This window comes from Gossypium hirsutum, chromosome D05 (genome assembly GCF_007990345.1).
Source record: "Gossypium hirsutum isolate 1008001.06 chromosome D05, Gossypium_hirsutum_v2.1, whole genome shotgun sequence".
NCBI classification, from domain to species: Eukaryota; Viridiplantae; Streptophyta; class Magnoliopsida; order Malvales; family Malvaceae; genus Gossypium; species Gossypium hirsutum.
Window position 1 is genome coordinate 8,907,042 of NC_053441.1, and position 16,655 is coordinate 8,923,696.

Below are 16,655 nucleotides of genomic sequence, written 5' to 3' on the forward strand. Positions count from 1 at the left end.
GTCAGATTGATACTCAGATATGTAAATAATAGATGGTTTTAAAACCGACTGGTTATCAAGTTCAATCCAAGCTTCTCTCCCGAATTAGACCTAGGCTCAACTTTTTCAAGCTTCAAGAAACTTCAGGGTTACTGTTTTTTAGGTCGCTACGCTAAATTTGACATCACCATTCAGCGGGCAATAGAACACCCACTGCTTATCGTGCTTCATTGACCTTTTGCAACCAAATAAATCCACTCCTAATGTGGAATTTTCCTATTTATGGCTAGTGCCAATGTGGACAAAAAGTTTCTTTCAATCTCATCATTTTCATCTATTTTTCTAAAAACTAGAATGAGACAATAGGGTCATCCCACTTAATGTTGCCTCATCTGGTGGACATCCCATCACCAAATTTACATTAATTCTCTCAAATATCAATGACATGAACCTACCTTGTCTCCATATATAAAGCTTAGCTTTTCTCCCCTCCTCCAGGCTCCCCCCAAGCTGATCAACTAAATTCTTCTTTCATTTTCTCTACTTGGGTAAGTAATCGTCTCTCTAAATTAATCGATCCCATTAAAACATTTCGAACTTTGATATATATATATAGCTGATTTGGATATCTCAGTTGAATTTAATTTGTAGGCAGGAAAACAGCAATGGCAAGAATGAAACTTATGGCACTTGCTTTAGTAATTTTGATGATGGGGAATTGCTGCTTGGCAACAAATAGGAAAGTTATAAAAGTAGAAGGTGATGGGCTCAAGCATGAACAAATCAGTGTCCATGGCCGTCAGCTGCTTGATGACAGTGGCAGTGACAGAGCCAGCTATCCATCGAGCAGTATAAACAACCATCATTTCCGGCCTAGGCAGGATTTCCCCGGTGGTGGTACTGGAGATGGAAGCGGTTCAAATAATTAGATCAGTATTGCTACGCCTATATGGTCATGTTAATATGGAATAATTATCGACAATGATACTACGACGCTGTTTCATGTTTAATTAGGTTTTCTACATATATGTGTGTGTGATCTAATTAGCTTCTCTTTGTAGCTTTGTACTATTGTTCTCTTTTGCTATTATATACGAGTTGTTATAGTATGTAGAATTTGCTAAATATTGCATGCATGCATGGCTAGCTGCACTGCATTGCAATTTGCATGAGATGACCAAATTTACATCAACTACCAAAAGAGGGTCGGAGAAAGAAGGGTTTGCTAGGGCCGCTTTCATGCTTGGGCCTCATAACTTCGATGATCTGCCATATATGATTGGATAGGCACTAGATTGCTTCAATTACGAGCCATTTTGTCAGGCCCATAATATCAAGCAGCAACAAGAAGCCTAAATATCAGCTGGTCTAAAAGCCTAAGAAAATCCCCCCGCTCTCAAAATATTCGTCTAAAAATAACTGATTTATATATATATCTCAAAGGCATTTTCCCACACCTTTTACAAGTTTACATGCAGCGAAAACCACAATTTCTTCACCCAAAAATAAACCACAGTTTCGGCTCAAAAATCGAAATTCGGGTCACTTTTGTTAGCAACAGTTCTCTTCAGGGCGTCTGGTTTACCAGGCAAAAGACAAGTCCAAGTTGATTGCCAGTAAAATCATAATTTCTAGAGTGCAACTTATTGATGACGAATCAGGGAAGTCGAAACCATATGACCCTGGAAATTAAAATTCTATACATTTGTGCTTTAACTAAATCCTACCAACACAAATCCAAACAGAATCTCACAACAAACCACCACCATACGTTTATTCCCAATTACTCTTGCCATGTAAATACCAAGCAGTAAGGACGGTGTTGTGCCATCACTTTAATTCAACATTGAACGTGACAAAGAAAATCTGTGAAGGTGACCCGCATAGCAGGATTTTTCGTCTAAAACATTGTGTCACAAAGAACAGCTACCTCATCACATGCTCATTTCAACTTCAATAAAATCAATATAATCTCAACCGGCAAAGTCATGAATCAAATGACCTCCAAATTGCCGCCTCGAATGATGCTCCTGCTGTTGATATTGTTGTTGTTGTTGTCGCTGCTGCTGCTGCTGCTGCTGTGCACTTTCTACACCATGCATAAGTCCTAAGGTCAGTGAGACGGCTCCAAGCCCCCCATTCTCAAGCCTGCTTTGCTGGTAGGGTGCAAATCCCATCAACGAACCCTCCATACTAGTTGGAATATGAAAATCCATGCTTGAACGTTTCTCATGATTCCAGTGTTCCAAATCATGTGCATCAGCTACGAGCATATCAGCGCAGGCCAATTGCTTGTCAGACAATGCATTTACACATGACCTGTTGATAGATTGGCCATCGTTAGGACAACTAATACGTCCTTCACTAGTAGACTTTCCCTCACTTTTGCTCAAGTTTTGGTTGCCTTCTGCCAAGCATTTGCTTTCAAGCATATGTATTTCTTCCACCATCGGTTTCCAAACCCGAACACGTGCATTTATGAACCAGTTAGACACCTACGCTAACAAATAAAAAATGTTCACATAAACTTGATATTTGCAAGATATATTAATTGCAAATTTAAGGAAAGATGCTTCAATCAAGGCATTAACTGTACTACATTCGAGTCGAATCACATAAACAGTGTCGATCTAAATAATTAGACAGAATTAGATAGAGATAGCTCACCTGATTTCGAGAGAGACCAGTTTGAGTGGCCAACATGTGCTTATCCGTGTCTGTCGGGTACCTATACAGAAAAAATCACATCAGATTACACATTTAATGAAAGGAAACAAAAATAGAAAGAAGGCCAGGAGACTTACGGATGAAGAAAATGCTCAAAGAGCCAAGCTCTAAGAATAGCCACCGAACGTTCTGGTAGGCCTCTCTGGGGCCTCCAGCTATGTTGTTGGGGTTCAAGGAAGCCCATGTTAACCCCACCAGATTTCTGACCAAAACACTTTAGCCTAGACATATTTATATCACCTTTACTGCCGCTAGTACCGGTAGTTGGGGACAGTAAGTCCTCCCCAAGAGCTCTAGATACGTGCTTAATCTGGTCTAGTATAGCAATCCGTAGGCACCGAAAGTTCCTAGCCACTGTCTTGAGAGCCAAGGGAACGTAGGGAGTCGCAGCTCCAAGTCCAGCTACCGACTCAAATGAAGAAACCACCATTTGCATCTGCTGATGGTATAGCTTGTATGTTCTGCAAACCTTTCCATGGCAAGACCCAGACAAGTCAATCCTCAGTTTCGACTTAAAATAATATTACCCATCAACAAAAAATACAACACACATAGACAACTTTCTGATAATTGAGAAGATTATTCACAAATTTTAATTTACCATGATGAAAACTGATGCTTTTTGGAGTAAGACCAATAACAATAATGATTCAGAACAAGGAAAACATGGTGGGAGTTATTGGAGAACAGCAACATTACTGTAGTCTTCATTATCTGATCATGCAGCTTGGCCAAATTAGGTAAATCAATTGTAACAAAGATACAAAACACGAGTGTTTCGGCAACTGCGCAACTTATTGTTTAGACCTATGATTGGGACCCTCGGGCAAAGCAAGGAACAACCTATTCGTGCTGAAACTTTTTTACAAAGTAGCTTTGAAAGAGTGGTCTGCACTGTTAACTGAAATGTAACTTGATTTGAAATGGCAAGATGATTATTGTATAGACATCCAACAATTAACTGTCGTTCCTAAATTAGGACACACATCCTTGGAATTTATTGGACAGTAAATGAAAGCATAGGCTCCCGCATTCATTGTCTGTCCTTGCCTGCGGCTAAACTCCAGCTTCAGAGTTATTCTTTGGAAACAAAAAAAAAAAAAAAAAACTGTAAGTTATTCAATGCGGACTACTTTTATTGTTTCAAATTCCAACCCTTGTATAGCAGCCTGACACAAGAAATTTAAGAAAACAGCGGCACTATGCCAACAACTAACAGCAGTAGCAACACCAGTCCTCTTCACTATTCTAGTGCGGATTAGAGGTTAGATACTTTGCACATATCATCAACCCTTACTTGCATGAAATTAGTTTCCTACCAGAAAGGGAAAAAAACTAATAGCAAGCTAGAAAACACCCTTAAAAAATATAAGCACAAAAGGTGAACTTTTTTGATAAAAGTAGCAGCATTTGAGATTGCATTAGAAAAACCTAACAAGCAAATCACCAAAATGGAGAAGAAAAGAACATAACATTTATGCACCAGACAAAAGAAGTAAAACTATGTAAAGGAGTAGCATGTAGCTTTGACCATTTCACTTCCCAAATATCAGTTAGCAATAGCATTACATTGCACTAGTATTATTAGTTTATGCGGGCAAACATCAGAAGCATGAATTATTTACATACATTTGGCACCAAATCCAAAAAAAGTTTGATACTCGTTACCAGGCGACATTCGTCAAACAAGAAACAAACAAAAAAAACCAGTATTTCAAAGACAATTCTATTAAGGGTTGGTCAATAAATTTTCGTGGGCAAATAGAAGCATGACTCACCAATCCCTAAATAATTAGACATTACACGAAGGCTTTCCTATATCAAGTTCTTGGTGATCTGTACCGTGTTTGCATTCTGAACTTGCTTCTAATTAATTAAAGTTTTATCGCAAAGAGGATACAATACAATCTATTTATTCTGAAGGTCCAGAAGTGGGGTTACAAAAGTAGAGGATAGGTATATACCTAGAGATCTTCAAATACAAGGACCAATACTCGCCTAAAACAAAATAACACCAATCTTTACAAACACCTAATTGGACAACACCGATACTCGCCTAGCCACTTTATTTGTATATACATATATCTGCACGTATTTTGTTCTCATATCGATAAGATTTACCTTTCCATATATAGAGAGTGAGAAAGAAAGAATAATGAGTCAATTCAACTTCCAAATTCATGATGCATTTTCTTTTTACAGACATTTACACGAAGTATACGCGAACATGCATTTTATATATCATATCCCCAAAATACAAAATACATATCTAACCATGCTTAGGGGCATATTTTCCAAAACAAGAAAAACTAAATACTATCTCTAAGTGATAATTGCGTAAACTTGCACGAATACAAATCCTTAGCAAGTAGAAGAGGCAACTACAGTGCTTGGGGGTAGGGGTCAAACTACATGCAATATCAGCAACTTCACTGAAAAGGCAGCAAGCTATGCACAGCCCTATACGTGTTTGAAAAGACAATGCCTAGCTATATGAGATTTATACAAATCCCAAGACCCTACTTGCGTTATTAGTGGACAAAACTTTGTGACCAAATCTTAGCGAAATGTGAAACAAATACAATTATAGAAAACCATTCATTTCAAACAAGCTTGGAAAAAAAATGCAATATGTGTTGCAAGGTTTTTGACAGGACTTGTAGTTAGAACAAACGCCACACAAGAGAAATGGAAGAAAATAGATATCATGGAACAACAGAAATTAAAACTTCATAGAAGAGGAAATTAGAGATAAAACAAATATGGGAGAGCTAAAGGTTCATAATAAACAATATTAATTGCCAGTGGGACAGCACTACACCAATAAAAGGACATCATAACCTGTCCACAACAAATTGAAAAGATAATTGCGGATTAGACAAATAAATATTGTGGGAAATGACTAATGTGGTGATTTTAAAGACCCATTCATAGGTAAGAAGTTAACGGTTCACCCAATTATGGCACCCTACAATTCTCTCTCTATAATCTCCACCATACCAATCTCGAAACATGAGTTATGATTTCACTTACTACATTAAGTTTAAAGTTTTTTTATTTTTGAAGGTATTGAGTTTAAAGTTTTACTAAAGTAAAATCATTTATTTGTGATGATTTACCTCTATCATTTCAATTGGCCGGTGACATGATCAAACATTGAAGGTTTTTCACCTTCCACATGAATTTTTAGTGGTATGTATATAGGCATTGTAATCAATACAAACAAAGACCTTACCTTATGCTGGAGGAAAAATGGAAGAATATAGTAAGAGAGTAAAACCAAAATGAAAAGGAAAAGAAATCTATTATAAAATTATACATTTCAAATTAAAATGATAAAATGAGAAAATAATAAGAGAGATAAGTTAGCTCAACATTCCGCAACTTTTTAAAAATTCCATTTTCTTTCGTCTTATTTTCTAACTCTACAAAAAAAATGAAAAGAAAATTACTCATATTTTCTTTTAATTTTTCTATCTTTCAATTTTGTTCCAATCTACAAAGCTTTATATATGTTAAATTGCGTATAATAAACCTAAGTCATAGCATCCCTATTCCCTAATTAACATTCATTAAAATGCACATAAAATTAACTACAATACAAATTAATTAGAAATGGAAAAGGAGAGACAATTACCAACCTCCTCATGCATGTATACAAGCTTTGCCTTCTTTTGTTGGTACTCGTGCTTACAAGATTCATTAGAACTGTAAAAAGTAGCGGAAGCCCCTGAATTACTTTCCTTGCAAGCACTGACTTCGCCAGGGTTCCCCTCGCATGTGTCACAAACTTTAACAGGCTTTGAGTTGGATAAATGGCAGAATTCATCCAAAAGTTCTTGTGCGGGCTTCAGGAATCTTGAATTCTTAAGAATAGTCGCATATCCAGTAAACGGGCCAAGGGGAATCGTTTGACGATGAACGTAAGCTGAAGTTCCACCCGCATCCTGAAGGGACTTTCCGTCAGCCTTACTTGTTGAAGATGATTTTTGCATCGAAAAGAAATGACCCAGATTTGAAGTTTTAGAATCTCTAAGTTCCTTGAATTCACCAGGCTTAGAGTGAAAGCCATCAGAACAATACTGACTCCCCGTGAATTGAACCGGATCTGCACCACAAATTTTTGGTGTGGGGTGCGATGAAAGAGAAAGAGATAGCCCGTGAGTAGTTGCATCACTCGCAGCGGCACCTAGTTCTACGCTACTCTTACTAGCCAAAAACCCCAACTCAGCACCCCATTGTTGAGACTGCTCCCCCAGTGGCGTATTCATCCAGGTACCGGCGTTACCAAAATGCAAAGGGTTTGCTTCATTCCCGCAGTAATCAATCCTTAAACCTCTGGCAGCCTCTCTAACATTTTGAGGCTCATGAGAACCAACTTCAAGTCCCTGAGCTGTAGTAACAACATCCTGTAGAGAATTCTGATAAAGTGAAGGTGACACAAAATGCAAATTCCTCTCCAGACAATAAATTTCACTCCCTGGATTGGGGTGAGTAGACTGAACATCTTGGTACGCACTGTTGAGAATCCTTGCATTATTTGATATGACTTCCCCAACAAACCTAGGGTCCTGATTACTCTCACTACCAGCTAATCCACTTGCATAACCCACCATCCAATCACAATTATGCTCTGAATCAACACCCCTCAAATTACCACAATCATGTGGATCACTGGAGACCTTAGATGAAGCATCGAATTTAGATAAATTTGATTGTGACATACCGGGAAACGAGGACTCCTCGGCAAGCAATTGCCTGTTTTCTGGAGCTGTTTGCATTTCCTGATGTAGAATTGGATCTCTTTGCGAAGGTAAAACAGAAGAGTTTGATGAGACGTGGATGATGTCTGAAGAGAAAACATCTGGATCGTATAACAAATTATCATTTCGAACATTTCGAACATGAACAAGACCTGGGTTTAGGGCCGGATGAACTGAGGAACACCCGTCTTCCAAATTGTTAGGAAAGTCCTCTAATTGCTGAACCAGTTTGGAGCTTTGCTGAATCCTCAACTTATCTCGTAGGCGTTGCTGGGCTACATGCGATTCAGGTCTGAACTTACTCATATCCATAATGATGATAACAGTTGCTCCTTTGATTTAACTAAGATAACAAGGAGCACACAGTAAGCATCTCTCAAATCATCAGACAAGTAGATGAGGCCTTTTCAAGGATTTGCCTACCCTAGAAATTAACTTGGGCAACGCTAGCTTTTTCAGAAGAAAAACGACGCAATTCATCGAGCTTAATAATATTCCATTTCAAGATCAATGACCTGCGAAAGAATGACAGATTTTTTATACGTACAAATAATTGTCAAAGCAGAAGGCCACACATTTCAGACAAAAAACTAAGCTAGCTAGCCCTCGACGCTATGGGGGGGAGAGAGAGAGAGAGCTTGGATGCTCGAAAAGAAGTACCCGCAACATGAACAGAAATTCATGTTCAGTTATAGAAACAGTGCAGACAAAGTTTTACTGACGAAACCAGAAAATAAATAGTATCAACAAAAGGCATTGAAAGCGAAATCTATGGTTTAGCTATCAAATTTACTTCACTTCTCTACCATTCCTCAGATTTTAACATCTTACATTTCTTTGGGTGATTATGCTTTTTGAAAGCAATCTTCAGAATTAAAGAAGCCAACGCTTAATTGTTTCCATTGCTTCACATGAAGCAACTAAACAAAACTTAGCCATCCCGAAATAGGAGAAAAAGACTAAGTAAATACTTAAATAAATAAATAAAACACAAACAAAGCTAACTCAGAGACTAGATCGGAGACTTACGGAGCAGCACAGTAATCAAAGCAAGCTATATACGCTTTTTTTACAAAACAGCTAAAGCTTACACCCCAAAAGTACATGTTTATAGCAATCATAAGCTTCACGTCAACCTCACTGGAAACCCTAAAATTTCAAAGTTGACGAACCCAGAACCCTAGCCTCCTGTCAGTTTCAACTTTCAAGCTACTTAAAACACCCAACGTATAAAACTTAGCTTTGATAAAATAAGATCAAGAGAAGCTTCCTACATGGCATTTTTCAGTTCTGTATGATTTTTTTATTTTTTATTTGGTAGGAAGGAAACTGTCTCATGTGGGACAATAACAAAAGTTCAAGAAACACTAATAATAATGTTTGTTTATATAAAAATAATGAAAAATATTAATTCATATTGTTAAAGGTTTCGATATATGTCATGATTCAGTAGGTTCAACTTAAAAAAAAAAAGTTTAACTCAAGCTTCACCAACCAAGAAAAAGAACCAACAGCTCCCCTAACTTGAAAGTATTTAAAAAAAAAACTATATAAATTTTTTGATTATGTTCATAAAAAAATTAGGTTACCTCTTATAAAATATCTTTTTGAGTAGCTGTACAAAGATCTCAAATATGAAACGAAAATTTCTCAAAGTTTGGAGAGTATTACAGCAAGAGAATGGTGAACATGGGTAGTTTTAAGCATGGCTTTTTAGGGTTTATAAGGAAAGGTTAGATCTAACAGAGAAAGGTGAAGGTGATAAATTGTATGTGTCCCCTCACAGGGTCCCTTGGAACCTAATTTTCCCAGCTTAAAGCTAAATACGTGGGGGCGGGTTTAGAAGGAACAGCCTTGACTTAATCAGTTTAATTACCAATCAAATCATTGTTTCAAGAGTCAGATCTCACCTTCAATAATGCATGCAACCTTTTACAACTTTTTCTTTTTTTACCAATTTTTTTTTATTTAGTGAAAAGATACATAAAACACATTAAAAATACCCCACCCCTGCAGTTGCAAGTCGTCTTCCTTCCCATTGGTTTTTTTTTTGTTATAAACACTGAACTGTAATCACCATGGATTATATGAACCGGTAAAAAGCTCTTCACAGTGTGTATACAAATTTCTATATATAGCAAACTTAACAGCCAATGGTTGTGTCTATATTGAGTCAATGATAGCCACTAAACTAGAATAAAAGCACAAACAGCACTTTCCTCCTCATAAATGGACAAGACTATTTGTAGACTTCTTTTCAATGAATTCATATTTTAAAATAGCCCATATTGAACTCTTACTTTCCACACTTAAACATTAGGTTTCAACATACTTACGGAAAGGTTATCATTTTTCCTATTAGGCTTTTTTTTCTCATTCAAAATGTAGTGGCATTTTAAGTTGAAATCTCCCATTCACCGTGGTCTATGCATGGTAAAGCATAAAAATGATACATAAAATAAGAAAATTTTCTTTCTTTAAAAGATTCAAGGACAAAAATCTATATTTATGACATTAAGTTATGAGCATTTATGTAAATTTATTCGTGACACGTACGTAAAACAGTCATGTATTACCCAAAAATTAATAAATTGGATATTAATACATCGATTTTATATATATTTAAAATAAAATGATTTTATTAAATTTAATTTCATGACCTTCACATAACATTAGTCTTAGATTTTATCCCGAGCTTCATTAAAAATTAAACAAAATAGTCGGAAAAGAAGCCATTGATTGGATAGGAATTCATTGAATAGAGTTCAATTATCTGTACGGAATACTGGAGATGATATCAGCAACCGGTGTTTCTCCTAGGAACTGCCGCCACTGTCCGCCCTTTTTCCCTCTCCCCTCCCGCTTTCGATGCCGACCACTACACATATCTTTTGCTTATAAACTCTTCCCTCTTACCGATTACCGATAAAAGCAGTCAGTAATTGAAGGGAGGGAAAAAAAGCCCACCCCTAAATCACAGCCCCTCCTAGTACGGCAATAGTAAGCCCCTTTCAGTCTACTCTCTCTGTTGCACATGCGTCAGCATTCTAATCAGATTATAGAAGCCATATCGGCCGTCCGATTTTAATGCGGATATTGAGTGATATCAATGGACGGTCGTGATGCCATGGTTGATTGAAGTTTACGGCCATAGCTTTTCTCTGGATAACGGTCTAATCAAAATCAAAGAGATTAACAGGGTTGCCCATTTTGGGTCTAAATTATTTATTTAATTGAGCAGCAACACCTTTTTAAAAGACTGCTTCACAGATTGACATCCCAAGGATAGAACCGTCATTTCGCGTGGAACCCTCAAGAAAAACAATTTTTACGAATAAGAATTAACCACTACTAAATTTATTCGTATTAAAATATATGTATACAATTGGACAAAGTAAGCCTAAGATTTCATGTCATGTAATCTAAATTGCAAACATTACTGCATCGGTGTTCATGAAGTGATATATAATGTATTCACTCAAATATGGAATATACCTATCGACTTGCAACTGATCCATATAATGAAAAACACAAAAGGCAGAAAGAGTTCAATCATAAAAAGAAAATAAAATACAAGAAGAAAAACTTACGACATTGAAGGAAATATATCTGTGATTTGATTTATAATTAAAAATCCCAATAAAATCTTCTGCCATTTCTGTCCGGTATTTAGACACTCTCAGCAGAACAGGGACACTTTATATTATGGTTTATCATATGAAGTATAAACAGTTGAGTTACATAAAATCTTTCTCATTTAGAAACAACTGTCATGTTTTTGTTTCCAAGTTTTCCACCGTATACACATATTGGAACCAAACAGTACTCCGGCGACCGCGAAGCCCGAGTTACGGCTCGATTCTCCATAAATATCTTAAGTTTTTTAGTGAATGAAATATATATCAAAATAATAATATAAGGATAGAGAAAAAGCAAGTGCGAAAGGAACAATCGGCAGCTTGACGATATCCCTTGAAGTTTGACATCAGCCTGACCTATGCGGTCAGTGCACAGAAACTGGTTTTTAGGGTCCCTAGGTTTCTTTTCCTTGTTGCTTTTTTTTCTGTTGTAAGGGTTGTCTCCGCGGTCACATCATTTGATGCCCTACAGCTTTGTTTTTATCTTTGTGGGGGAATAATAACGTAGCTGCCCTGCCCCTTCTCTCTTGTTCCTCAGTAAAACTCACACTATGTTTGGTTGGGTGTATTGGCATAGTCAATACACCCCTAATCAGTGGCCCCACCTAATCCCCTTATTCCTATGTTTGGTTCATGGTATTGCTAATACCATTGTAATCCATTACTGACTTAATCGGTGAAATTCACCGATTTGTAATCCATCCCTTTTGCCCAGATTAGGCGCCGCTTCAATAAACCATCCCTGTTTTACCCTCCCATCAGCTTCCCCTTTGTTTCTCTTCTGTTCCTTCTAGCCTCTGCCGATTTGCTCCCTCCGTTTCTTTTCTTTTCTGCCCTCTGTTTATTTTCTGTTCTTTTCTTCCAATTTGCTCCCTTCGTTTCTTTTCTTTTCTTTTCTGCCCTCTGTTTATTTTCTTTTCTTTTCTGTCGATTTGCTCCCTTTGTTTCTTTTCTTTTCTTTTCTGCCGATTTGCCAGTTTCTGCTGATTTCTGAGTTACTGCAACTGAAAGGTAGGTTTATAACTCTCTATCAACCTTGTTACTGTCTTTTGTTTTTTCTGCATGTTAGCAGATTTGAATCACTGCCTTGTTAGTGCCCTTTTCTCATTAATCGGTAACTGCATGTAATCGGTTTCCCCTTTTCTCATTACAAGCTCTTTTTCATCTCACTGTGCCCTGATTTTCTCATTTACAGGTTAGTTTTCCATGGTTATTTTGTTTGTATTGCATGTCCGATTGAAATGTAGTTTTCCCCGATTGCATGTATACTCTTCTGCATAGGACAGCATTCCGTTCCGAAGAAACAATTTTTGGATTAGGCTTAAGAATTGATGATTGTTGTTTGTTGATAAGGTGCCTTGGCTTAAGAATTGATGACTGTTGTCTGTTGTTGGTTAGGCTTAAGAAATGCATACTGTTGTTTGTTGATAGTGTTGTTTGCTTTAATATGGATGGATGGGGCTATTGAATTGTAGTGTTATTATGCATATTGTTGATACTGTTGTCTGTTGTTTGTTGATGTGTTTTGGTAATGCTGGCTCTTCTATTTTCCTTATTTTTAATGTTGTGCTGATTTCCTTAATTTACCTTTTGTTGTTCTTTGAATATTCTAAAATTTGGCAGTCAAAATATGCTGGAGCTTCTTCAAAAGGTTGATCAACCTAGGGAACCTGGTACTGCAACACACTTAAGCTCTTCTGAACGCAATCAATCATCTGAAATGCCAGATGCAGAAACTTCTGATGGAACAGTACGGGGCATTTAAAAAGGGGCAAATGTTGCCTATTTATGATGCTCAGAAAATTGCCACAATGAAGGCTGCAGACAAAGGATTTATCGTTGGTTGGCCTTCTGATAATTTGCATGCTCTTGATTCTAGTGAGCAGGTTAATGCTGCTGATGCTAGTCAGCTGGATGGTACCCGGCAAAATTCAAACCTCATGCCAATAGCAAGTGGACATATCTCCTGTCAGTTACTTCCTCCCGGTATTCCAAATCAGAACTTGATTGTTATGAGAGCAAAAAAGCGTAAAAGTATGACATTTGAGCTTGTATCATGGCATAGAGAAGTGACACAAGGTCGTTCAAGACCTCAGGACATCAGGTATTTGGAATAATTTTCCAATTTGCTGCAATTTTAACAGCACATGTAATATATGTGTCTCTATATGTGTGTATATACTATATCAATAACCAAAAACAGAAATATTTCCTATTAGCAATTTGCTGAAGTACAGAAATTATTGCTCTCTTCTCTCACTTTCTTTATGCTTTCCTCTTCATTGGAATTATGTTGAGGTTTTCTTTTGATCGCAGTGCGGCTGAAGCAGGATGGGCACATGCAGCAAATCGATTGATTGAGGTGTGTTTGGTGTCAAACTACCATACTTGATCTTAGTTTATTCCTTATTTGAACTATGACAGTTCTCACTTAAGGACATTGATCTTGATATCACAGGCTGAAAACGAACCTGAAATGATTGAAGATTGGCCGCCTGTGCTTAGATCAAAAAGAAGGCTTATCTTGACAACACAGCTTATGCAGCAACTACATTGTGCTCCTCCAAGAGCAGTTCTTTCTGCAGATGCTATAAAAAACTATGAGACTGTGGTCTATTTTGTTGCCAGATTAGGCTTAGGAGAAGCATGCAGCTCAGCATATATATGTGAAAGTGATAAAGCTGTTCCTTCTGAGAGTGGAAGCACGTAAGAACATGTTAATTATGTTTGAAACCCCTGAATCCTGTTTTTTACTGTCAACTGGGGATTTTTTTTTTCTACTATCGTACTGATGCGGCTTTTGTTTTTGTTTTTGTTTTTTTTTTCCTGCTTTTAGCCTCCCTGAAAAGGTTAAGAAGAGAAAGCAGTCCATCTTAAAGGCTGCAGAACAGTTTGTCATCGCTGCGGAACAGTTTGTCATCACTGCAAAGAAGCTGGAAAATGATTTACAGAGGTAACCCAGATCAAGTTTTTACCAGTATGTTTTATGCATAATATCTTGTCTTCAATTTTTTTAATATACTTACAAGTAATGTATAAGTTGGAAGCAAGGTTTTGCTTTATATCACTATTTATTAGTTACATTATATATATATTTGAAATCCTTTGTTTGCCCCATGGTGCTCCCGCTATTGGTTTTACCCTAAGCAGCTGTCATGCTGGTTGTCTTCTAATGTTCTTCATTTTGTTATGTAGTCTGGACAAGAGATCCTCAATCTTGGACTTAAGATTGGAATGCCAGGATCTAGAGAAGATCTCACTCATCAATCGTTTTGCCAAGTTCTATGGTCGGGGACAAGCTGACAGGGCCGAGACCTCATCGACCTCTGCAGCAATTGCTAGCCCTCCCAAATTCTTCATCCAGAGATATGTTTCTGCAGTACCGATGCCTAGGAATGTTCCTGATAAGGTACAATGTCTTCCACTTTGATGATTAGCTAATTGGTTTTTTCCAGTTCAAGAGTTGACTGGATACTGGCTGACTTATAGGTGAAATCTTCTGAAGACTCTACTTCAGCTATGTTTGCATGCCATATACTGATAAAAAAGGACAAATCTCAGCTGACTAAAATTGATTGATTTGCTGCTTTAATACAGCTGCCAATTCAGCATTCATCTCCTTTGAGCCTGCCTTGTTTATATATTTGTAGGTTGATAGCTTCTGAAAGTTGAATTCTAGGGGTAGATTTGTAGGTTTATGTACTAACAACGAAAGGAGCTTGAGTGCATTGTGGGGGAAGCTTGCTGCCGAGATACTGATGCAAAACTGGGATATTGCTCTTGAAGAACTTAATCGTTTGAAAGAAATAATCGATTCCAAGGTTTTGGTTATATCCCCATTGATTATTCGGTTTTTATTTTGACAATTTGCTTTCCGATTATTCGTTGACTCATTTATTGGTCTTTTTGCTGCAGAGCTTCTCATCACCTTTGAACCAAGTTCAGAGTAGAATATGGCTTATGCATTGGAGCCTCTTCATCTTTTTCAACCATGACAATGGAAGAACACAGATCATTGACCTATTTAATCAAGACAAGTATGTCACTTTAACAACTAAACTTAAGGTTTCCATGTTTTGTTACTGATGTTGTTAGTTGCATCATTTGTGTGGTAGTCACATCTGTGTTTATTTGTTCTTTGTGCATTTTCCTGTCTTTTTATGCCATGACTTACTTCTGTTTCAAGATCCTGTTATGTTCACATGCTTCGGTTTTGATTGTGTTGGAATGGAACATGTTTAGAAACTTTGTGGATTTCTTTTATCATTTGCATGGTTTTTTTAATATGAAAAGTTAATGCACTGCCTGCCATGTAATTTGCAAAATGTTTGTTCAAAGATTTGAGGCTAAAGTAGGTGATATCTTCGCATTGACAAAGAAAGTATGTGTCCCATAAAGAACTGCAATCAAACCAAAAACAAAGAAAGTAGTGTTAAACCTCTAATGAACATGTCTAGAAGTGTGTATATGGTATATGCCCCATGTTTTGAAGTCTTTACTCTTTAGCATGTCTAAGAGAATGTGTATAGTATTTGCATGTTGAATTTTATATAAGCAAATTAAGTGATCAATTTACTAATGCAGGGAAGAAGTAGATGAGTTGTGCCGAACATTGGAAGAGAAAGAGGACAGTTCATGTACTGCCTCAGATCAGTTTTCTTGTATCACAATATAATGAACTTTGCTAAACAAGTTATGCGTGCAATTTAGTTGGAGAGGTTTTTTGTTAGGTCATGTAAGACTTTTGTTGGTTAAACTATTAGAAATTCAAGAGCAAATTGGGTCCTCTAATATAAAAATGAGCAATTTAGTCCTTATATAATTCGTTTTGAAGCAAACAAGTAACTTTTGAATAGTTTTAATATTTTTCTTATCTAAATGCTCGTGGAAAAAATTGAAAATAAACATGTCTAAAAGTTTAATCATAAAAAATCCATCTTTCTACAGAAAATATAACAAAAAAAAGTTAAAATAAACGAAGAAAACAACATTGAAGACCAAAATTGCTGCAAGTCAAATCTAGAAACAAAAATGAAATTGAATACATAATTCATTACTGGGAAACAGAATACATAATTGGGAATATGAAGAAAAACCCTAATTCATTATATTGTTAAGTAAATTTAACTTGGGTTGCTGATGGTAAAGTAACAATCATAAAATCATTATTCAAAGTCAAGTTCAAATAATTTAATATTTGATAGAAGAAATTGATGAAGTTTGTTGATACAATCATAAGAATATTTAATTTTATTAAATTATATATTTTTGTTAAATTATATTTAATAATAATAATTTTATAGTATTATATATTATGATTTTAGTAAATTATATATTTTTGTTAAATTATATTTAATAATAATTATTTTAAATTATATTTTATAATATTATATATTATAATTTTAATAAATTCATATATTTTATCAAATTATATATTATAAAAAATATATTTAATAATAATTATGTTAAAATATGATTAAATTATTTATTATTTATATTAATAATCTTATTAAAATTTAATAACAATAACAATAATCAGTTACCTAAA

At 36.1% G+C, this 16,655-nt stretch overlaps 3 protein-coding genes and 1 long non-coding RNA gene across 7 annotated transcripts; 3 read left to right on the forward strand and 1 right to left on the reverse strand.

The window, feature by feature from the left end:
• Positions 1 to 388: 388 nt before the first annotated feature.
• Positions 389 to 1,088, forward strand: LOC107906255 (uncharacterized). Of its 2 annotated transcripts, none has more exons than XR_001686691.2 (2): positions 389 to 527; positions 631 to 1,088. It is a non-coding gene; the product is annotated as an uncharacterized lncRNA (long non-coding RNA). The 2 variants fall into 2 exon arrangements; XR_005913847.1 differs by having other exon boundaries at positions 400 to 527; positions 614 to 1,088.
• A 301-nt stretch (positions 1,089 to 1,389) lies between these two features.
• On the reverse strand, positions 1,390 to 9,241 carry LOC107906256 (BEL1-like homeodomain protein 4). Of its 3 annotated transcripts, none has more exons than XM_041093560.1 (6): positions 9,059 to 9,241; positions 7,893 to 7,984; positions 6,348 to 7,812; positions 2,784 to 3,175; positions 2,647 to 2,707; positions 1,390 to 2,474 (listed from the first exon to the last, which is right to left on the reverse strand). In XM_041093560.1, the coding sequence occupies exons 3-6, from the start codon at positions 7,779 to 7,781 to the stop codon at positions 1,953 to 1,955; spliced, it is 2,409 nt and encodes an 802-aa protein (XP_040949494.1). In that variant the 5' UTR covers positions 7,782 to 7,812; positions 7,893 to 7,984; positions 9,059 to 9,241; the 3' UTR covers positions 1,390 to 1,952. The 3 variants fall into 3 exon arrangements, with proteins under 3 accessions (XP_040949494.1, XP_040949495.1, XP_016688701.1); XM_041093561.1 differs by lacking the exon at positions 9,059 to 9,241 and adding an exon at positions 8,499 to 8,800; XM_016833212.2 differs by having other exon boundaries at positions 6,348 to 7,984; positions 9,059 to 9,240.
• Positions 9,242 to 12,716: 3,475 nt separating this feature from the next.
• Positions 12,717 to 14,623, forward strand: LOC107906257 (uncharacterized). The gene is made up of 5 exons (XM_016833214.2): positions 12,717 to 13,211; positions 13,424 to 13,469; positions 13,566 to 13,813; positions 13,944 to 14,060; positions 14,303 to 14,623. Exons 1-5 carry the CDS (start codon positions 12,835 to 12,837, stop codon positions 14,535 to 14,537), a joined length of 1,023 nt encoding a protein of 340 aa, XP_016688703.1. The 5' UTR covers positions 12,717 to 12,834; the 3' UTR covers positions 14,538 to 14,623.
• Positions 14,624 to 14,807: 184 nt separating this feature from the next.
• LOC121217680 (eukaryotic translation initiation factor 3 subunit E-like) lies at positions 14,808 to 15,924 on the forward strand. The gene is made up of 3 exons (XM_041093563.1): positions 14,808 to 14,928; positions 15,023 to 15,144; positions 15,692 to 15,924. Exons 1-3 carry the CDS (start codon positions 14,866 to 14,868, stop codon positions 15,780 to 15,782), a joined length of 276 nt encoding a protein of 91 aa, XP_040949497.1. The 5' UTR covers positions 14,808 to 14,865; the 3' UTR covers positions 15,783 to 15,924.
• The last annotated feature ends 731 nt before the right edge of the window (positions 15,925 to 16,655 follow it).

Excerpts from the sequence above, each read along its gene's own strand:
- LOC107906256 (XM_041093560.1), bottom strand. The coding sequence starts at position 7,781 with ATGGATATGAGTAAGTTCAGACCTGAATCGCATGTAGCCCAGCAACGC. Across the intron at positions 2,708-2,783 it reads TTTGAGCATTTTCTTCATCC|GTACCCGACAGACACGGATA; the intron begins GTAAGTCTCCTG and ends TTTTCTGTATAG. Across the intron at positions 2,475-2,646 it reads CTGGTCTCTCTCGAAATCAG|GTGTCTAACTGGTTCATAAA; the intron begins GTGAGCTATCTC and ends TTGTTAGCGTAG.
- LOC107906257 (XM_016833214.2), top strand. The coding sequence starts at position 12,835 with ATGCAGAAACTTCTGATGGAACAGTACGGGGCATTTAAAAAGGGGCAA. Across the intron at positions 13,470-13,565 it reads CAGCAAATCGATTGATTGAG|GCTGAAAACGAACCTGAAAT; the intron begins GTGTGTTTGGTG and ends TTGATATCACAG. Across the intron at positions 13,814-13,943 it reads CCTTCTGAGAGTGGAAGCAC|CCTCCCTGAAAAGGTTAAGA; the intron begins GTAAGAACATGT and ends TCCTGCTTTTAG.
- LOC121217680 (XM_041093563.1), top strand. The coding sequence starts at position 14,866 with ATGCAAAACTGGGATATTGCTCTTGAAGAACTTAATCGTTTGAAAGAA. Across the intron at positions 14,929-15,022 it reads AAGAAATAATCGATTCCAAG|AGCTTCTCATCACCTTTGAA; the intron begins GTTTTGGTTATA and ends TTTTTGCTGCAG. Across the intron at positions 15,145-15,691 it reads GACCTATTTAATCAAGACAA|GGAAGAAGTAGATGAGTTGT; the intron begins GTATGTCACTTT and ends TTACTAATGCAG.